General features: G+C 34.2%; 1 protein-coding gene across 5 annotated transcripts in view; it reads right to left on the reverse strand.

Moving 5' to 3' along the window:
• Nucleotides 1–24214, reverse strand: part of Tusc3 (tumor suppressor candidate 3) — a 339326-nt gene that overhangs the window by 250773 nt on the left and 64339 nt on the right. For all 5 annotated transcript variants that reach the window (XM_047549084.1, XM_047549080.1, XM_047549085.1 and 2 more), the window contains exon 2: nucleotides 23579–23748. In XM_047549084.1, the coding sequence (XP_047405040.1) occupies nucleotides 23579–23748 (170 nt within the window). The remainder of the gene's footprint in view (nucleotides 1–23578; nucleotides 23749–24214) is intronic.

A 24214-nucleotide genomic window follows, 5' to 3' on the forward strand; every position in this document is an offset into this window, starting at 1 on the left:
AATATTCTGTTAGCAGTTCACAGGAACATTAATGGTCTATCCTGATGAATTTAGGGCTTTCTAATATATTCACATACAGCCTGAAGAGGGCAGTCATGCTGCATCAAAAGGATCCAGGAGTGCTTAAGCAATAACTGCAGGGCACTGTTAAATCTGTTACATTGAATCTTCTCCATTTTTTCATTATGGGAACAAGAAAAAACATCAGTTAACCCAATGCCATAATTTTTCTATTATAATCCTTTTAAAAAGATTATGTAAAACTAGAAAGGATTATTAACTCCCCTATAGTAAAATATATATATATATATATATATATATATATAATATTTCCCATGATAAATGTGATTTATATCTTTAAAGCCCTTGAGGAAATGTTTTAAAAAGTATGGTTTCTCTTTTTAATATTAATTGAACTTTTAAAAAATAATATTAATAAAGCTAGGGATATCAGGTAACAGATTCATATTAGACTCCTATGTCTTTTTAGCCATATATTTATTATACACCTATATAAATATATAATACAAAAGTATGACTGCATAAATCCCCCAATTAATAATTTCTATTGATAGTGATCTGCAGTGAGAAGACTCGACTGTTATTTAAGGTTCTGGTTCTCTTAAGTAAAAAAGGCAGAGGTGGGGGGATTAACAGTATCCTGCACAAAGATTTTAAGAGTTGTTACTCTCTGCTATACATATTCAATGTCCAGTTGAAGATACTCAAATATATTAAATAGACCCAATGCCACTAAAGAGCTGAGGAATCCACAGCTCACTGCCTTTTGCAATCACCACATAATTTACTAGTTGGTTAGTAAACAGACTGTGTGTATTACAATTCTGTGTTTTTTGTGTACGAATTTTTTCCATTATCAGAACTAAACAGATATATTTTCTGGAAAACACAGCACTAATATAAAATATGTGATTCAAATATATCTCTTAAAGCAAAAACACATAACAAAAATACATATTTTAACATTGTATATGTGTTGTTGAAACCATGACATAAAAACGCTTGAGTATCTTGTCCCCAAAAAAGTGAAACACAATGTAGTAAAGAAAAAACTGATTTACTCACAATTCATTCAACAAGTATATTTAACCTATTATATATGCATACTACAGGTGGAAGGATTATAGTACATATTTGCTAAATATTTATATAACTAATGATAAGGATTAATAAATGATTGAATCAACATGAATTCATTCAATATTGGAAAGGGGTAGACACAAGCACTTGCCTCAAGACTTTATACAAACACTTTAAAATATTAAATAATGAATACAAAACAAATAAGCAAGTTCAAAACACTGTAAATCCTTTTTATGATAATGTATGTAGACACTCATGATATTTACAATGTATCTACTGAATAAATGAATTAAGGCATTTATTGTAAAACTTGACAAGTAAAAATTAGGAAAGCATTAACTCACACCTTAAATCCTGAAGAATTCCCCAACAAATCTATGCTTTAGCTGCATGTGCTAAACAACAAAATACAGGCAGACTTTAAGGAACTTCACTGCAATTAATCAAGAAGGCAGAAAAAATGTTATAGAACTGTATCCCAAGAGATGGAGATTATGTGTTTTCTATCTGACTGACAGTATCAACATCATCAGTAATATTCATTGCAGTATGCCAGGAACCCGTCTATGTTTTACACATATTTAATTCAATCTTCACTCCTTTTTAAATTTCCTCATCAAATACACTTTATTTATGGTATACTATTTTTTCTTATATGTTGGCAAATTACAGTTGTGTTTATTTATGGGGTACAAAAATGCTATGATTTTTAATATAATATAGGATAACTAAATCAAGCTAATTAAGATATTCATCACCTCAAATTAGACTTTTATTTTTTAGAGCAATTAGAGATTCACAGCAAAACTAATTAAAAGGTACAGGGATTCACAAATTATTTTAAAATAATCCTGGGCCTACTGGTGTACCAATTAGTCTTTTACTATATGCATTATATATGTTATATATTAAACTGATCTTGTGATATTACAAAATCCTATTATGACCAACTTTTTTTAGCCAGTATTATTGCTCTAGAAATATCTACCTTTATTCTGGATTGCTAGACTACCCACAGGAATGTCTCAACACTAAACACTGAAGGAATATGCTTAGTTTCTCTTCCCCCCAGTTATACGGAGGTGAAACTGTCTACAAATATACTGCATCTAATTAATCTATATAGTCTGTACAATTTGGTGAGTTCATATATGTGTATATACTTGTGTTATCACCACAGTCAAGGTAATAAACTAACATTTCTATCACTTTCAAAAGTTTCCTTGTATCCCTTTGTTGTTGTTGTTGTTTAAAGGAGGTTATTTTTGCTAAGGCTTTATTATACAGGTACTAGTTTTATCCCCATTTCCTAAGAGGAATGTAAAGCAATTTGTCTATGTCCTATGGACGTGAATTAGTGGAGCAAGAAAGATTCAAACTCAGTAAGAGATACACTGACTATACCTGTGGCTATAGAGATATAAATTCAATTCTTGGGATTGTCTCCAATTCACTTAAATCAGAAATAATGTGGGACTATTTTTTAATGCAAATTCCTTGAACACATGTTAAATTAGACCTAAAAGAGTGGTTTTCAGTAATATATATTTTAACCAGCTTTCTAAATACCATTTATGCATACAAAAGATAGAATCGCTGGTATAAAAGAACGCTGGGGAAAAATGGAAAGTTTTTTTTAATTAAGTAATTCATCTGATTAGGTTGTAGGTTTTATTCCTCAAAGTTAAATATATCAGTCTATGTTCAAATGAAAACTAATGTGCAATATTATAACAATTTAGCATAAAATATAACAAATATAAAACTAACCATAACACTATCATGACTTACAAGCAATGTAATACAACTTCCATTATTAACATGAAGCCAAAAAGAAAGGATGTAAAACTAGCATTTTGAATTTTGAAAATATGGACTTGTACTACGTAAGTAGGCTTTGCATTTCATAATGTATAAACTTGGAAAAGTTACATATATTTTGTTTATTTTTCCCTTTTTAGCATGACAATACTAATAATTAAGAGGAGTCCCAAAGATGACAAAACAGGAGATCTATCAAATTCTTTAGAAAATGACAGAAGTTATGCAAGTCTTGCTGTGTTCAGCATCCACCTCAAAATTCATTTACTATATATTTGCATTTTTAATTTTGTAGTCAGTTAACTTTCTCCCTCACTCTCTGAACCAGACACCAAACTTTCCAATTTCCCTCAATAAATTAGCTTGTTATCAATACAGAATGTTTCAATGTGCTCTTTATCCCTTCTCTTAAACTAACTTACTGTTGCTGCAGAGCACACATGACACAGAACACACATGACACATTCAGAACGTAAGTCACACAGCCATATTCAGTGCATGGCAGCAGTTAAATATGTCTCATGAATTTCTAGACACCCTTTAGATATGAATTCTTCCTTTCTCTTTCTCTCCCTCCCTCTCCCCCCCCCCCTCTCTTTTTTAAGAAAAAGGAAAAAGAAGTTTCACTGCTTTGCTAGTAAAGGAGAAACACAGGGGATTCTTGTCCCAGAGGCTATGATTCTCTCCATCAGCAGGAACAGGGGCTTTTAAAGAGTGATTCAAAGGCTACATTCCATGTGTTCTCTGTTGGAGTTGTAATTCATTTAGTAATTTGGTAGATAGTCATTTCTGAGATCCTCTGGTTAGATCTTAATACTTAAATTATCACTTTCCAAACTAGGCATTTTTGAACACTTAAATTAAAAGAGATGACAAGGGATTTCTCATAAATCTCCAGGTTTTTCTCATAATGGTGTTTATAAGTTAGATAATTATAAGCTTGAGAACTACATAATGTGAACAGTGTTCAAAACTTCAACTAGGGCCAGGTGAGTTGGCACACATCTGTAATCCCTGCAGCTTGGGAGGCTGAGGCAGGAGGATTGTGAGTTCAAAGGCAGCCTCAGCAAAAGTGAGGTGCTAAGTAACTCAATAAGACCCTGTCTCTAAATAAAATACAAAATAAGGCTGGGGATGTGGCACAATGGTCAAGTGCCCCTGAGTTTAATCTCTAGTACCAAAAAAAAAAAAAGAAAAAAAAGAAAAGAAAGAAAAGTCTTCAAATAGGGCTAGGGCTCTAGCTCAGTGGTAGAGCACTTGCCTCACACGTATGAGGCACCACATAAAAATAAATAAATAAAGGTGTTGTGTCCATCTACAGCTAAAATTATTTAAAAAAAAAAAACTTTAAAAAGATTCTGAGATCAATAAAACCAGATCATTTTGTTCCCATTATCCCCCTGGTAACTGTAAAAATATCTATACATACATAGTGTCTGCTCATTAACTACTAGTTTAAAAAATAAGTATCAACATTGATACAAAACTGTATCACTGCAATAGTGGCCAATTCCCTGGTTATATGAAACAGCTGGATTTTTTTCCCCAAATACCACTTAAGATTCTTAAAGGGAGGGGAAAAAAACACTTTATTCTACAGAACTTATGTATTAGAATTAAAATTAAAAACTAAAATGAATATTAAATATGTAACTTCTTGCCAAGAGCATTAAGAAACATTTCAGAATTATTAAGTTTGTGTTGAGGGTCCCCAATACCACCTACATACTTGGTGGGTAAACTCACACAATCAGCATATAGTCATATTCATGGTCAAGGTTTACTACAGCAAAATGATACAAAAGCAAAATCAGCAAAGAAAAAAAGTGGCCTGGAGCAAAGTTAAAGAGGAACTAGATGAAAGCTTCCTAGAGTGATTCCCTGCCAAGTCACACAGGGCTTACTTAATTCCTTTAGCAAAGAGTTGTGACATGTAAAACACTCTCTACCTAGGGGGCTCATTAAAGATTCAGAGACCAAGAAGCCTGGTCATGCAGACACCCTTTATCTAGTACATAACAAAATTCCAATCTACCACAAGGAAAGCAGGTGTTCAGCATTAACCACATTGGTTGAACAACAGTTTAGGAACAGACAGCCACCATGATTAGTCAAGGAACAGTGGTTACATTTTATATTTCCCAAGTTCTCATATACAATCTGAATGCAAACCTTGTGAGCTGGCCTGTCTAAAGATAGTGATTTCAGTCTTGCTATGTTAACTCTTTTCTGCACAGGTATCATTGTAATCACTATCTTCTGATAAATAAAAGGAGTCAGTCATTTCTTCATTGTATTTTGTTCTCAAAGATACCAATCTACCATAGGCAAGGAATATATCTGAAGAGATTTTACTTGAAAAAGTATTGGGTTGTGTAAAGTTATCCCTGTGGGACCAAGAGACTATGTAGCTAAAAGAAAATATTTGAGAACTAAGGTCTGAGACCATGAAAAATAGTTAATCTTATTTAATATGTTAAAGGACTAATATCCTGAAACAATGGAAAGCAAGAACAAAAGCCACAAAATAACATAAATATTAATTATAACTTATTAACATGAATTTCTATGTAGTACATAAAATTTCCAGCTTTAGGAATAAAAATGTAAAAACTTTGATTTTTTATTGGTTCTTTTTAGTTATACACAACAACAGAATTCATTTTGACATAATTATGCAATCGTGGATATATCTTGTTCTAATTCAGTCCCCAGTACCTCTTTCCCCTTCCCTTTCCCTCTACTCCCTTTCCCCTCTTGATCTTTCTGCCATATACCCATAGTTATTTTTTAATTAATTTTTGTGGATATACACAATGGTGAGATTTACTGTGCTATATTCATATATGAACATAGGACAGTTATGTCAGGTTCATTCCACTGTCTTTACTTTTCCCATTCCTCTTTCCCTTTCCCATTCCAGCCCTTCTTTCCCTTCATTCCCCTTTTTCTGCCCACTGAACTTCTATTCTTATCCTCTTCACATTATTGTGTTAGCTTCCACATATCAGAGAAAATATTCAACCTTTAATTTTGGGGGGCTGACATTTCATTTAGCACGATCGTCTCCAGATCCATCTGTTCACTGACAAATGTCATAAAGTCATTCATTCTTCATTATGGCTGAGTAACACAGCATTGTGTATATATCCCACATTTTCTTTATCCATTTATCTGTTGGAGGGCATCTAGGTTGGCTCCATAGCTTAGTTATTTTGAACTGTGCTGCTATGAACATTGATGTGACTGCATAACTGATCTGTATTTTAAATTTCTGAGTAGCTATCATAATGATACTTCTCAAAGTAACTATCATTTCAGTTATAACCTTCACAAATACAGCTGTTTTAGAGAAATAAAACACTATTTTGTGGGCAATTTACTTCTATAATTGTATAATAAGAAACTCTTCAGTGAGTTTTTAAACAATATGTAAGCATTCTTTTTCATTTCATTTAATGAAATTCTACTAAACACATGAGGAGTAGAAAACCCTAAACTTCATGTGATCTAGCATAAATGCATTATCTTCTTCACCACCATCATCATCGTCATCGGTGTAATAATTTGTACTAAAAGAACTTTCTTACTTGTGGTAGATTCCAAATTTAACTACAAAGATTAATAATATACCTAGACAATTACTGAGTTCCTGTAGGATAATGACAACCAATAATTTCTAAAAACCACTTAGTTTTTCACAAGAGCAAACAAAAGTATTCATGCTGATAATGTAATGAGGATAAAGAGAATCATATAGAATGTAAAGGTACACAGGAGTGAAGAACTTCACACCTACTACATTAGAAACCAACCTGTTTTAGTCAGCTTTTTCACTGCTGTGACTAAATGATCTGACCAGAACAACTGTAGAGGAGAAAGGTTTATTTGAGGGCTCACAGTTTCAAAAGTCAGTCCACAGAAGGCCAGCTCCACTCCTCTGAGCTTAGGTGAGGCAGAACATCAGGAAGGGAAAGCATGGCAGAGGGAAGCAACTCGCATCATCAGAAAGCAGAAAGATACTCCACTTTCTCGATACAAAATACAAACCCCATAGTCACACCCCAATTCCCACCTCCTCAGCCACACCTTACCACTTCAATTAATCCCATCCGGATTGATTCACTGATTGGGAAGAGCCTTACAACCTAATTCTTTCTCCTCTGAACCTTCCTACATTGTCTCACATGTGAGCTTTTGGGGGACACCTCACATCCAAACCATAACACAATCCCAGAACAGGAAGTAAGGTAGAGAGATGATAGAAAAACAAAAAGGAAAATAAGGTCCTAACAGAGGTGGAATGCAGTGTGAGGTGGGGGAGATGAGATGAATAGAAAAAGAACTTGCTGAATTGAAAAATATGGGAAAAAGGTTAATACAGGGTGAGTAAATAACAAGAGCTATTAGACAATATAAAGGAACATAATAGTTCAAAAAAAATAGAATAAAATGTCTAGGAATAAATTTAACCAAGAAAGTAGATTTCTGCAATGAAAACTTTAAAGTACTAATTTTTAAAAACTGAAAACAAAAATAAAAGTTATCCTATGATCATGGGTTGAAAGAATACTGTTAAAATTTCCAAACTACCTAAAGCAATCTACAGATTCAGTGAAATCCCCATCAAAATACCAATGGCATTCTTCACAGAAATAGGAAAAACAATCCTAAAATTCATATGGTTCCACACTAGATCCCAAATGGCCAAAGCAATCTTGAGCAAAAGGAACAACACTAGAGGCATCACACTATCTTACCTCAAAATACACTACAAAGCTATAGTAACTAAACAGCATGGCATGCCATAAAAACTGGCACACAGACCAAAAGGACACAGAACTCAGAAAAAAAAAAAAAAAAAAAAAAAACCCACGCATCTACAGTCAACTCTAAACAAAAGTGCCAAAAACATATCCTGGACAGTCTTTCCAACAGTGCTATAAAAAGTATGTCCAAAGGCAGAAGAATGAAACTACATCCCTATATTTCTAATCTTACACAAAAAAAAGCTATAAGTGAATCTAAATTAAAAGACATGAAAATACTAGAAGAAAACCAAAAGGAAACACATCAAGACACCTCTCTCAGCAATGAATTTTTGCATAAGACCCCAAAAGCAAAGGCAACAAAAGCAAATATAGATAAATGGCCTTATCAAACGTAGAAGCTTCTGCACAACATAGTGAACAACCTGCAGATAAGAAGAAATATATATGCTAATATTTATGCAACAAGTGATTAACACTCAGAATATATAAAGAATTCAAAAAACTCAATGGCAAAAATTCAAATAATCAGATTTTAGTAATGGAAAAAGGATTTGAATAGATTTTTCTCAAATAACATATACAAATGACCATGTAAAAGAAAAAATGTTCTGTATTACTAATCATCAGGGAAATGCAAATACAAACCACAATGAGATATCACCTCACTCCAATTAGAATGGCTATAATTAAAAAGATCAAAAATAATAAATGCTGATGAGGATGTAGAAAAAAAGGGAGTTCTTATATATTGTTGATGGGAATATAAATTAGTACAACATGATGGAAAACAGTATGGAGAGTCCTCAAAAATGTAAAAATAGAACATTCACATGATTTACTACTGGGTATATGTCCAACAAAAAATGAAATCAGTGCATCAAAAGTACCTATACTCTCAATGTTTATTGAAGCAATATTCACGATAAGTATAGAATTAACAAGAGGTATCCCACTGGTGGATGAATGGATAAAGAAAATGTGAAATACATATATAGTTTAATATTTGTGGCTTTTAAAATAATATAAAATCTTGTATTTTGCAGGAACATGGATAGAATAGGAAGGCATTATGTCAAATGAAATGAGGCAGGCACAGAAAGACAAATAATGTTATGTCCTCACTCATGTGGAAGGTAAAAGTTTGATTTTACCAAAGTAGAGAGCAGAATAGTGGGCACCAGTGTTTAGAAAGAGTTAGGAGAAAGGACTTAAGAGGTAGGTTAAATAGTAGGTAACAGAATAAAAGTTACACAGGAGGGATAAGTTACAATGTTCTAAATCAAAGTAGGGTGATTAGAATTCACAATAATTATATTTATATAATTATTATAATAAATATTAATTTATAATAATAAAAGCAATAGTTCCAAAGATTCTCAACACAAATAATGATAAATCTGTACTCCTGTGGAAATGCTAATTAACCTGATTTCATCATTGTACACTGCAAAAATTGAGTATTGCACTATACTTCATAAACATGTATAATTATTCAATGGAAATTTTAGAAGATAACAGAAGTAATAGTGTACCAGTTTGTGTGGAGCAGGAGGCAACTTAGAGGCAACACGCACTGAAGGATTGGTGATAGAACAAAACAGAAAACAAAGTCAGAGGAATGAAGGGACCTATGAAAAGCAAAATTTGTCTCACATACCACTGCAAAGAAAGCGAACCTCTAACAGGAAAAAAAAGAAGAAAATGTCTTGCTGTATTCAAACTATTTCACTTTATAAACAAAAACGGGAACTCAATTAAAATTAGTAGGCCACCATCACCCCCTACATATAAGCTGTTATTCTAATCAAAGGAATTTTTAAAGGAGCAGAAAATAATCACTAGCATCTATAAACAAAACTACCATGGGGGGGGGGGGATCAAAATTATTCAATTGTTGAAAGATTTCCCTGAAAAAAACAAAAATTAAAAACCATAAAGGAAATAAAACTGAAACAATAAAGTACATGTCATTACAAAAGCATTTAAAGACATAAAAAAAAAATCTCAATTCAGAAATTCAAATTCAAAAACTTGAAATAGAAGAAAATGTTTATCAGATTCAGAAAACCAATGAAAAGGGGAAAAAGAAAAATATATGATAAAGAAATTAAAACTATATTACAAGGTCCCAAAGAATAGAGTTGACCAAAAAAAAAAAAAAAAAGGTACATTAAGAATAAGAATTAGGCGATCCAAGATGGCAGCCTAGAGGGAGACTGCACCCCCAGTCGCTCCAGAACCCTGGAGTTAAGAAGGGGAGGCATTGAGAGACTCGGACTGAAATAGAGCCACGGGTGAGTCTGCCCACTGGGTAAAGCTCAGCCCGGGTGGGAGGACCAGATAGAGGTGGCTTATCGGAGCGGGGCAGGGCAGCTAGAGTCATCCACAGGCAGCCCTGCGCACTCCGGAGGTGGGCCCCGCCCACACAGCCAGCTTCTCCAGGTTCTCGGAAGGGAACTGGCCCGCTAGTGAGAGCCTTTCTGACCAGAACAAGCTCCGAGTCCCGGAGCCACTGCAGCGCAGCGTACTCCGGCAACGAACCAGCGGAGAGCCGCAATCAGCAAGCAGCCTCTGGGATTAGGGCAGGGCAGCCAGAGACCTCTTCAGGCGGCTCTGCCCACTCCGGCTGCAGGCTCTCTTCACGGGGCGATCCAAGATGGCGGCCTAGAGGGAGACTGCACCCCAAGTCGCTCCAGAACCCAGGAGGTAAGAAGGGGAGGCATTGAGAGACTCGGACTGAAATAGAGCCACAGGTGAGTCTGCCCACTGGGTAAAGCTCGGCCCAGGTGGCAGGCCCAGATAGAGGTGGCTTATTGGAGCCGGGCAGGGCAGCTAGAGTCTTCCCAAGGTAGCCTTCCACACTCCGGCAGTGGGCTCCTCCCACACGGCCAGCTGCACGGTGCAGGCCCACAGTGAGATCATTTCCGCACAGAGCCAGTTCCAAACCGTGGAACCAGTAGGGGGCTAGGGGCAGTTTTCTTCGGATGAGCTACTTTATCAGATTCCTCCAAGACATCAGGCTACTGAAGGCTGGGAGGTGATACACTGGAAATCTACCGGGACACCATAAGCCAGTAGCGGAAAACTGCTATCTCAGGGTCCCACTGACAACTGACCAATATGAGAAAACAAGGGAAGAAAATGTCCCAAACAAACCTAGATACTACACCAATAAAACCCAATGACAGCACAGCAGAAGAAATGTCAGAAAGGGAATTCAGAATGTACGTAATTAAAACGATCAGGGAAGCTAATGAGGAGATGAAAGAGCAAATGCAGGCATTGAAGGAGGAGATGAAAGAGCAAATGCAGGCATTAAATGATCGCACCAATCAACAGTTAAAAGACCAAATACGGGAAGCAAGAGATCATTTCAATAAAGAGTTAGAGATACTGAAAAAAAAACAAACTGAAATCCTTGAAATGAAGGAAACAATAAACCAAGTTAAAAACTCCATAGAAAGCATAACCAATAGGATAGAACACCTGGAAGACAGAACCTCAGACATTGAAGACAAATTATTTAATCTTGAAAGCAAAGTTGGCCAAACAGAAAAGATGGTAAGAAATCATGAACAGAATCTACAAGAACTATGGGATATCATGAAAAGGCCAAATTTAAGAATTATTGGGATTGAGGAAGGCTTAGAGAAACAAACCAAAGGAATGAACAATCTATTCCATGAAATAATAACAGAAAATTTCCCAAATCTGAAGAATGAAATGGAAAACCAAGTACAAGAGGCTTATAGAACTCCAAACATACAAAATTACAACAGACCCACACCAAGGCACATTATTATGAAAATACCTAACATACAAAATAAAGACAGAATTTTAAAGGCCGCGAGAGAAAAGAATCAAATTACATTCAGAGGGAAACCAATAAGAATATCAGCAGATTTTTCAATCCAGACCCTAAAAGCTAGAAGGGCCTGGAACAACATATACCAAGCCCTGAAAGAAAACGGATGCCAACCAAGAATCTTATACCCAGCAAAACTTACCTTCAAATTTGACGATGAAATAAGATCCTTCCATGATAAACAAAAGCTAAAGGAATTTACAAAAAGAAAGCCACCATTACAGAACATTCTCAGCAAAATATTCCATGAGGAAGAGATGAAAAACAACGATGCAAATCAGCAACAGGAGGCGCTAGCCTAAAGGAATAGCCAAATAAAGGAGAAACCAAATCATGTCAAAAACAAATATGAGTCAATTGACTGGGAATACAAATCATATCACAATAATAACCCTGAATGTTAATGGCCTGAATTCATCAATCAAAAGACACAGACTGGCAGATTGGATTAAAAAGAAAAATCCAACAATATGCTGCCTGCAAGAGACTCACCTCATAGAAAGAGACACCCATAGACTAAAGGTGAAAGGATGGGGAAAAACATACCATGCACACGGACACAGCAAAAAAGCTGGAGTATCCATCCTCATCTCAGATAATGTGCGACTTCAAACCAAAACTAAACAGAAGGGATAAAGAAGGACATTACATGCTGCTTAAGGGAAGCATAAATCAGCAAGACATAACAATCATAAATATCTATGCCCCGAACATTGGCTCATCCACGTACGTCAAACAAATCCTTCTCAATTACAGAATTCAAATAGACCACAACACAATAATACTAGGCAATTTTAACACAACTCTCTCACCACTGGATAGATCCTCCAAACAAAAATTGAATAAAGAAACTATAGATCTCAACAACACAATCAGCAATTTAGACTTAACGGACATATATAGAATATACCATCCAACAAAGAACGAATACACTTTCTTCTCAGCAGCACATGGATCCTTCTCTAAAATAGACCATATTTTATGCCACAAAGCTACTGTTAGCAAATACAAGAAGATAGAGATACTACCTTGTACTCTATCAGATCATAATGGATTGAAATTAGAAATAAATGACAGAATAAAAAACAGAAACTTCTCCAATACCTGGAGACTAAATAATACACTATTATATGATGAATGGATAACAGAAGACATCAGGAGGGAAATAAAAAAATTCTTAGAAGTAAACGAGAACAAAGACACATCATATCAAAATCTCTGGGACACTATGAAAGCAGTACTTAGAGGAAGATTTATTTCATGGGGTGCATTCAAAAAAAGAAGTAGAAATCAACAAATAAACGAGTTAACACTACAGCTCAAAGCACTAGAAAAAGAAGAGCAGACCAATACCAAAAGTAGTAGAAGACAGGAAATAGTTAAAATCAGAGCCGAAATCAACGAAATCGAAACAAAAGAAACAATTGGAAAAATTAACAAAATAAATAGTTGGTTCTTTGAAAAAATAAATAAAATTGATAAACCCTTAGCCACACTAACAAAGAGAAAGAGGGAGAAAACTCAAATTACTAAAATTCGGAATGAACAAGGAAACATCACAACAGACACGAGTGAAATACAAAACATAATTAGAAGCTATTTCGAAAATCTATACTCCAACAAAACAGAAAACCTCGAAGACATCAACAAATTTCTAGAGACATATGAACTACCTAAACTGAACGAGGAGGACATACACAACTTAAATAAACCAATTTCAAGCAATGAAATAGAAGAGGTCATCAAAAGCCTACCAACAAAGAAAAGTCCAGGACCAGATGGGTTCTCAGCCGAGTTCTACAAAACCTTTAAAGAAGAGCTCATTCCAATACTCCTCAAACTATTCCATGAAATAGAAGAGGAGGGAACCCTCCCAAACTCATTCTATGAAGCCAATATCACCCTGATACCTAAACCAGACAGAGACACATCGAGGAAAGAAAATTTCAGACCAATATCCTTAATGAACATCGATGCAAAAATTCTCAACAAAATTTTAGCAAATCGCATACAAATATATATTAAAAAGATAGTGCACCACGATCAAGTGGGTTTTATCCCAGGGATGCAAGGTTGGTTCAACATTCGGAAATCAATAAATGTCATTCACCATATCAACAGACTTAAAGTTAAGAATCACATGATTATTTCAATAGATGCAGAAAAAGCATTTGATAAAATACAGCATCCCTTCATGCTCAAAACACTAGAAAAAATTGGGGTAGTGGGAACATTCCTAAACATTATAAAGGCAATCTACGCTAAGCCCATGGCTAATATCATTCTAAATGGTGAAAAACTGAAAGCGTTCCCCCTAAAAACGGGAACAAGGCAGGGATGCCCTCTTTCACCGCTTCTATTCAACATCGTCCTTGAGACTCTAGCCAGAGCAATCAGACAAACCAAAGAAATTAAAGGGATACGAATAGGAAAAGAAGAACTCAAACTATCCCTGTTCGCTGATGACATGATTATATATTTAGAGGAACCTGGAAATTCCACCAGAAAACTTTTAGAACTCATAAGTGAATTCAGTGAAGTAGCAGGTTACAAGATCAATGCTCATAAATCCAATGCATTTTTATACATAAGTGATGAATCTTCAAAAAGAGAAATTAGGAAAACTACCCCATTCACAATAGCATCGAAAAAAATAAAATACTTGGGAATCAATCTCACAAAAGAGGTGAAAGACTTCTACAATGAGAACTACAGAACACTAAAGAAAGAAATTAAAGAAAACCTTAGAAGATGGAAAGATCTCCCATGTTCCTGGATAGGCAGAATTAATATCGTCAAAATGGCTATACTACCTAAAGTGCTATACAGATTCAATGCAATTCCAATTAAAATCCCAATGATGTACCTTGCAGAAATAGAGCAAGCAATTATGAAATTCATCTGGAAGAATAAAAAACCCAGAATAGCTAAAGCAATCCTCAGTAGCAAGAGGGAAGCAGGGGGTATTGCAATACCAGATCTTCAACTCTACTACAAAGCAATAGTAACAAAAACGGCATGGTATTGGTACCAAAATAGACAGGTAGATCAAAGGTACAGAATAGAGGACATGGACACAAACCCAAATAAATACAATTTTCTCATACTAGACAAAGGTTCCAACAATATGCAATGGAGAAAAGATAGCCTCTTCAACAAATGGTGCTGGGAAAACTGGAAAACCATATGCAATAGAATGAAATTAAACCCCTATCTCTCACCCTACACAAAACTCAACTCAAAATGGGTCAAGGACCTCGGAATCAGACCAGAGACCCTGCATCTTATAGAAGAAAAAGTAGGTCCAAATCTTCAACTTGTTGGCTCAGGATCAGATTTCCTTAACAGGACTCCCATAGCACAAGAAATAAAAGCAAGAATCAACAACTGGGATAGATTGAAACTTAAAAGTTTTCTCTCAGCAAAGGAAACTATCAGAAATGTGAAGAGAGAGCCTACAGAGTGGGAGAATATCTTTGCCAACCATACTCAGATAGAGCGCTAATTTCCAGAATCTATAAAGAACTCAAAAAACTCTACACGAAGAATACAAATAATCCAATCAACAAATGGGCTAAGGAAATGAACAGACACTTCACAGAAGAAGATGTACAAGTAATCAACAGATATATGAAAAAATGTTCAACATCCCTAGTAATAAGGGAAATGCAAATCAAAACTACCCTAAGATTTCATCTCACCCCAATTAGAATGGCGATTATCAAGAATACAAGCAACAATAGGTGTTGGCGAGGATGTGGTGAAAAAGGAACACTCATACATTGCTGGTGGGGTTGCAAATTAGTGCAGCCACTCTGGAAAGCAATGTGGAGATTCCTCAGAAAGCTTGGAATGGAACTACCATTTGACCCAGCTATCCCACTCCTTGGCCTATACCCAAAGGACTTAAAATCAGTATACTACAGAGATACAGCCACATCAATGTTCATTGCTGCTCAATTCACCATAGCCAGATTGTGGAACCAACCTAGATGCCCTTCAGCTGATGAATGGATAAAGAAACTGTGGCATATTTATACAATGGAATATTACTCCGCAATGAAGAATGATAAAATTATGGCATTTGTAGGCAAATGGTCGAAATTGGAGAATATCATGCTAAGTGAGATAAGCCAATCTCAAAAAACTAAAGGACGAATGATCTCTCTGATAAGCGGATGAGGACATATAATTGGGGGTGGGAGGGGCTAGCATTAGGTTTAGGGTTAGATTTAGAGTTAGGCTAAGGAGAGCGGCAAGAATGAAGGAAAGAAGGACTGTGTAGAGGGAAAAGAGGGGTGGGAGGGGTGGGGGGAGGGGAAAAATAAAATAAACATCATTACCCTATGTAAATGTAAACAAATAAAAAAAAAATTAAAAAAATTAAAAAAATAAAAAAAAGAATAAGAATTAGAAGCAGGTAAGAAACCAAAAACAAATTCAAGGCTTAAAAGGGCATGCTAGGTATAAAATATGAACAAAAAAAAAATATATATATATATATATATTAAACAGTCCCTGAGGTGGAAAAATAAAATAATGAAACAAAACTGCTATTTCAAGTTGTAATAATTAAACTTTCTGGAAATAAAAGGAAACCTTTATCCACATATTAAAAGAGCCTACTGTATACCTGCAAAAAGGGACCAAGCATAGTCAACTGTGAAACACAGTATAACAAAATTTGTAGACTTCAATAAAAAACTTCAAGCGCACTTTGGCTATCGAGGCAAAAAGACAAATCATAATCACATCAAGAGAATTAAATTGGCACCAATTTCATGAACATGCCAAATAAAATTTCTTGGGATTATGTCAGCAAAGAACATTCAATTTCTTCAGAAGTCAAAGAAAAACTGCTCTCTTCAGACTTGATCACCAAAAGGATGTCCAATCCCTGAATAGATTCTTTAGGTACTGAAAAAAAGTACACATCACACTTGGGTATTGCTCATGATCACTTATTAGGCTAACCCATAAATCAGGATTCTCAATCCAACAGGCTGCACTGGGAATGTCCATGAAGTCACGGCACATCCTCTGCCTTTGGGGCCACACAAAACTAATAACCTCTTCAAACTACAGTTCTCTGTGACTAATGATTACGTTATGAAAGAGTAAGTTGTCTTGTACCTACCAATGCCCATTTGATTTCTGGATATTCCACCCACCTGACATGAACACCATATAGAAATGCCTAATAGCCCAATCTGGGGACAGGTCAACTCATGAAGTGAGAAGGATCAAACAGAATTTGCATGTAGAAATGGTAAAATTAAGAATACAATTGGCCAGGAGTGGTGGTACACGCCTGTAATCTCAGCAATTGGGGGTCGAGGCAGAAAGGAGAATTGCAAATTCAAGGCCAACCTCAGCAACTTAGAAAGACTTTGTCTCAAAATAAAACATAAAAAAGGGGTAGGGATGTGGCTTAGTGGTTAAGTGCCCCTCAGTTTAATCCCTACTACCAAAAGAAAAAAGAAAAAAAAAAAATTACAGCTGACCTCGCCATAGAAGCCTTTCAGTTTTACATATAACAGCAGCAGTTACATATCTCAGGGAACCTTATTCCCAACTCTGCCACCTGAAGCAAAGTTCAGTGGGGCTCTCAATTCAGAGGTTCCCCAAGATGCCTAGGCCTGGTTTACTAATGATTCTAATTTGAAATACACTAGTACTGGATGGACCGCTATGGTTGTTAGGCCTTCAAAACAGCTATGCAATATCCAAAGTGATATGGTTGTTCTACACAAGGGTATGAACTCCAAACAGATCTCAGTCCTGACCTCTTGAAGACTGACTGTGCCAAACCATCCTATATTATTACTGACTAATGCAAATGACCTAATCATACAGTCTGCTACTTCTCCTTGAAAACATTCCTGTTTCTGAAAAAACATTACACCTGCCCACCGATCACTTATGGATCATTAACAAAGATGCTCAGAGTAAAAACCAATTATCTGATAAGACCAAGTGGAATGAAGCTGCTGATTAAACCTGCAATGCCCGGATTACCACCACTGCCACCTGGCTCCACTATCCTAACTTCAAACAAGTTGCAATGCATCCTAGACTTAAAATTCTCATCAAACATGGACCTGTAAATTTTGTGAAGAAAGAGGTCACACTGGTTAAGGTCATTGTGCATAACCACTCCTAGAAACCCATGATACTGGGCCTTTGACTTTCTCCTGGGGATTCCACTAGAGCCTCATGACAATGACACTACCCCACCAGTAATGAGCAACCTAGAACATAACTTGCTTTCTAAATACTGCTTCCTAACCAAGAGGAACCACAACTCCTTGAAAAAAGACATTGATCGCAGTTTCACTACAAAGAAAATATAAATTACTTAGATCTTCTGTACAAAATAGTACCCTTTGGAAATATACCATGATATAGGAGTTGATGCCCACTGGTCAAATTTAGGACAGTTTGAACGTAAGATAACAATCATAGTAATGGATAAATGAATAAAAAATAATCCTTGAATTGAGATACTCAAAAGAGAAGCTGAGTTAGAAAAAGCTCTCCTTACAGATGCATGGCAACTAATTAACGTAGAAGAAATGACAATTTAACAACCACTATTCCACAAATACCAAATTCAAGCAAGGGTTATTGATGGATGCTATAACCACCAGGTAAAAAAATCTACTGAGAAACAGAATATTCACATGATAACTAAGAACAGTCCCTCGTAGCCAACTTGCCTCTCCCAAATATTTATTATAAGGGTAAATACACTTATACAACAAAGAGATCTGGTGACCATCACATAATTCAAGTGATCGATCTCAACATTAGTATCTGAACAATCTAAATTATGTGCCTCCTGACACGAAAGAGTAAGAAATATATCAGTGACTTCCTTAGTACTTTTGCCCAAAAATAAATACCAGAATCTAATAAAGAGAAAATAATCAGACAAATCTAGAGCTTGGAATTCTTAGATGTCTTAAAAAATATTTTTTAAAAAGCAGTCAATGTCATCAAAACTAAAACAAATCTTTTTAAAAGCATGAAATGCTGAAGACTAAAAGAAACTAAAGAAGCACAGCAACCAAATGCAACAGATGAGCCTTCATTCAGCCCCAAACTGGAGGGAGGGTTAAAAGACATTTCGGAGACAAATGTAAATTTTAAATATGGGTATATAACAAAATTACATTATTGAATTAATGATAATTTGCTTAAAGTGAAAATAGTACTCTGATTATGTAAGAATGGCTCTATTCTTAAGAATGTATTACTGAAGTATTTAGGGGTGATATTCCATGATGTTTACAAACTCATAGGTACCTTTGGTGATATCTGACATATGTACATAAGAGAACAAAATCAAAAGTGGTAAAATGTTAATAATTAATGAACCTTGGTAAAGAATAAAACAGTTGTTTTAATTTTCTGTAGGCTTGAAATTACAGAGGTAAGCACATTAAACTTTAAATTGAAAGAATTCAGAAAACAGAAAATAATTCAGGAATGCTAAAACGTCAAATGAATCAGGGAAGTTCCCTAAAAACAGTGAAAGAGCTAGGATTATAGAATCTGAAAAAGAAATACCTAGGAATAACATTAAAACAATAAAATTATATCACATGCCTTTAACATAAAAAAATTAGAGACCTTAGCGATAACCTTAGCATCAGTATATTAAAGTGATCATGGATTTGTTCAAGCCTTAAACATTCCTCATGTTCAGTCAAACCAGAAAAACAACAACAACAAAACAAACAAACAAACAAAAAGGGTGAATGACATGAGAATGGGTATGTTCTAGTCTTTGAAAAAGAAGTGAAACACCTTACTCAGGTAGCCAAGCAAATGAGAGAAACTTTAAAGATCACTATTCCTTTTTCTAAGAAATGAGGAAACAATAAGGAATGTTTCCACTTATAGAATAATGTACTTACATATGCTTCAAGTAATCTACAAGGATAATTTTATTCTTCTATGCTTTTTACCTTATCTTTTAATTTTAGAATCTAATACTATGAGAGATATGACCTCACTATAAAGAAACCAAAGGCTAATGAGCTCTTTTTCACATGGTTTTGTTAACTACATTCAATGCCTTAGTCCTTATTAAGAGACACTGCCTTGAACAAAAGCTTTCATGAATCTTATGAGTTGAAAAACTGCTGGCTGATGAAGCCCTGATCTAATACTAGTAAGTGGGGAAAGAAGAGCAAGATACAAATTATGGTTCACAGATGATGATGAATATATGTATTTAAGGAAAGCATTAAACTCTTAAGTCTTAGAGTCGCAAATCCCAATTCTGACAAGTATAAGCTATGTGACTTCAGATAAATTATATAACCCCTCAGTTTTAATGTTTTCCTCTATAAAATGGATGTTTTTTCAGATCTATCTTGCAGAGTAATGAGTTACTTGAGAGAATCTGTGTGTTTGTGTGCTTCTGACTTAACATAAGGCTCCCAAAAGTTTACAAATAGGAAAAATTTTATTCAAATGAGGAAAAGATGTTATCCAATTAACATGTCAATGTAATACATTCTTCACAATTCTTTTAAAATATCTTTTTAATTTACTTTTTTCCCATTTATTTGGAGTTTGATAATATAATAATATCTAGAATACATCACCAAAATTTTGGGTATCCATGTTCTTTGCTTGATTCTACCAACAGTTTTTTATTTTCCTTCATCTGACTTTTTTCCTTAATTAACAGTAATTACCTTTAAAGAGGTTATTTTGTCCCTAGAATTTGTAATAAATTCTAAAGGATATGAGTTACTTAGTGGGAGAATAATTTTAAAAGATTTAGCAATTATGGGGAATATTCCCTATAACATAATTTGATCAAGGAAGTTAGGAGTTAACACTTAAGGGAGGTGAGAATTGTACTGAGTAGTCATAATTAACAACTTTATTTGGCCAAGGAGTTTGATGTTAGCACTGAGGGAGGTGAGAATTGAATTCTGAAATTTGTGAATAAACTGACTGTGTGAAGGAAGAGCAGAATGATTTGCTAAAAGAACTTACACGGAAGGCAAGGCATTCACCAGTCTTTCAACAAAGAAAAGCAACTGCAGAATTATAAGTATAATTTGAGAACTGAAGCAGATTTCTTAAAGAAAAGAAAAAAAGCAGAAAAGTCTCACAAAGGAAAGCATACGACTTTTTAAATGCTATGAACTTTTCAAACATTCTGTAGAATTATAAAAGATTAAAACAGTATTATAGAAACAGTCCAAACCTGCACTGACACAGAAGAATCCAGGAAATTTTAATTCATGTGGAGGGAGGAAGATGGTTGCTGGGGACAGGGTGTCTTTTCTCAATGTATATAACAACTCCTTTTGATATTTAACTAATAATTCAGATATATAATTTGAATAATTTTCTTGAAGAATTTTTCCAGAAGCTCCTTTTTAGTTTTTCATCTCAGTTGTTACCTTGAGATCTCTCTGAATCACTCTGCCCACAGTCTAATGGGTCCCATCTAGTACTCAAGACCACTGCTCTATCATGATTACTTAACATTCTCCTTTAAAATTTATATCACCCTATAATATAAACTTATCATCTAAATCTAACATACTTCAAAAGTCATACCTCTATCAAGCTCAATTTTTTTCTTTTCCATTTCCAATATCACGACAGTAATTTCAACATACAAATGTACAATGTAGACATTACCACAGTCTCATAGTTCCTCATGTTTCTCTATACCATCATCCTACTTTAGCAATTTACTTATTTATTAAATAAACCATTCACACCAACTTTCTAATTTTCAATCCTATCTTACTTCTACAAAAACAACCTATTCACCACCCTTTTGAAAATCTACTTAATTGCAACACAACTAGTTTGTCTGTTTTGCCCAGCTTCCTTACACACAACTTTGAAACCCAAGTCACACTAATCATGCTCTTCAATGAAATAAAATAAATAAAAGTTGAGTCCTGGACCTGCTTCTTTCCCTTTCTCTAATCTGGTTTATAGATTTATTAAGATTATATATGTTTTAGAATGGCAATCTTTTGGCCCACCCCAAAATAATCAGAAAGTCTAGCATACATGGGGCCCATAAATCTGCTCTATACTTTTTATCTGCCTCTAAACCTTCACCTGTGCTTTCCTTTCTAATAACCCAGCTTTTTCCTTGATCCATTAATTAAATTTTTCTAATAACATCTTTTTCTCTTCTAATTCTAATACTTTTAACATTTAAAAGTATAGTACAATCTAGGCTATAGTAAATAAAGGAAAAATAAAGGTTTTATAAGCTAGTTATCATTAAAAAAATTCAAGGTTTATATTTCATGACTCATTTAACAACATAATATCTAGTACAAAAATACCCAAAACATGTACAATTTAACAGTATGTTATGGATTATATTATCACAACACATATAATTACATGTCACTATGAAATACATTTTTGAATAAAATCTTCTAGATTACAAAATAATTAAATATTTATTTATAATACTAACAATGGAAACCAATATATTTAATTTTTAAACCTTGTTGAAATTTATATTTTTCAAATTAACATATTTGATTTTAGAAGAAACAAATGACTTTTCCAAAATACACCTTGTTTTAAACAGAAACTACACTGTTATAACAAAATGCCTATTAAGGTGGTATTTTTGTCTGAGTAGGAACCTTATAGTACCCCCAAGGCATAGTCCTATCTACATGTACTAGTCCAATTCTAACAGTAATGCTAATACCCATTTGGGCACTGGTCCTCAAATTTGATAAGAAAAAAACTTAGTATCATTTGAAGTGCTATTTTTCACAATATTTTTGTTCACCATCTTCTCTACTGACTTCTATTCATGCTATAACATGCATTATTAGCTTATGACAATATCCTTCTTGAAAATTTCAGAGTACCAAAATTTCCCTTCTGCAATTTAGTTTTGTGTAAAACTAACTTTTGTCAGTGACCTATTACTAATGACCTTACTTTCCACTGAAGTTCAAAATGACTTAAAAGCCTAAAAATGATTAAGAAATCTACAGTTAGCATACAATTAAAGAATGAGTGCTGATAAACAACACAACTTGGAGGAATTTTGAGGTAATTATGGTAAGTCAAAAAAGTTAAACCCAAAAGGTCGAACAATATACGATTCCATTTTCATGACATTCTTGAAATAAAATGAAAGAAATGGAAATGAATTAATGATTGCTAGAGATGAAAGTCAAAGTAGAGAATGAAACAGGAGGAGGTAGGTTTGGCCATAAAGAACAAGAAAGTGATTCTCAGGGTATTTTAAGTACTCTGTACTTGACTAATCAATGCCAATACCTGCTTGTGATGATATACCACAGATTTATAAGAAGTTGTCACTGGAGGAAACAATAGAAAAGATAGATAGAATATCTCTGTATTATTTCTTATAATTAGATGTGAGCCAACAATTATCTCAAAATAAGTTTAACTTTTTCAATTAACTGAAAACTGAAATTGAAAATTTAATTGAAAAAGTATGTTTTATATTTAGTATAAGAATGAAAGTATCATATTTATATTTGCCCAAAATTTTCTTTAATTTATTATACATACTGAAAAAATATTTCATTCGTTTATTTCTATAGTCTAGGAAAAAACTGTTAATCACCAGAGGTATCAAAAAATAAATGGACTTCCCTCAGATAAAAATGAGTATTCTCTATAAAATTGTTAAACTACAGTACATTTAAGAGAATTACTTGATTGACCACAGACAACATTAGGTAACCTATAAGGCAACATGCAGGACTTAAAAATAACATCAAGTTTTAATGAATATATATGGATTTATTCAATAAATATTTTACCTGCCCACAATAAAGAAATATTAGCCTATCAAAGTCATTTTCTAGAATATACTGATTTTGAGTTTACTTTTAAATGCACACTGCTACATTTTACAATGATGAACAACTCTTTAATTCTCTTATACATATTAATCATAAAATAAATAAAATTCAAAGCCTGGGATACTAGTTTTAAAATTTTTAAGTACATAAATTACCTGCAGACAGAACACTGCCGCTGAGGCTGTAGAGCTGTGAACATCACAATCATAGAATAGTTTCGAGGTGGTGCCTTTATAAATTTTCGAAATTTATCACCATTCATTCTGAAGATTGAACGCCTAGAACTCCATTCCATCAGCTGTTCTACTTTTTCAGCCAAAAGATTCTGTAATTAAACACAGGAATTAAAATTTACACAGGGTTACAATTCTTCAGTTTAGAATATTAGAAATTATACTGAGAATGTTTTATATCATGAATTACTTCCGTTTCAAAGTTCTTCTTTTCGTGAATATATTCATTGTTATTGACCAGATTGCATAAAATATTTCATTTTACTTTTCCTAAAGATTTCAAAAGTCTAAGAAAGATACTAAAAGTAAAACAATTTCTGGCTTCCATTAAGATGTCACAGACATACATTTTCCCAATTCCCCATTACAGAGAACTAAAAAATCTGTTAATTATGCATAAAGCTAATAAACATAAGAAGATTGTGAAAGATATAGGGAAGGCAGACTAGCCTGAAAAATGACATGGTGATGAGTTTCCTGGGTTTCTTTTGGCCTCATATTTCCCAGACCATTGCTGGAGAAGTTGCCAATTCTAAAATATGAATGGGTACACACACA

The sequence above is a fragment of the Sciurus carolinensis genome, chromosome 4 (genome assembly GCF_902686445.1).
Source record: "Sciurus carolinensis chromosome 4, mSciCar1.2, whole genome shotgun sequence".
In the NCBI taxonomy this organism is placed as follows: Eukaryota; Metazoa; Chordata; class Mammalia; order Rodentia; family Sciuridae; genus Sciurus; species Sciurus carolinensis.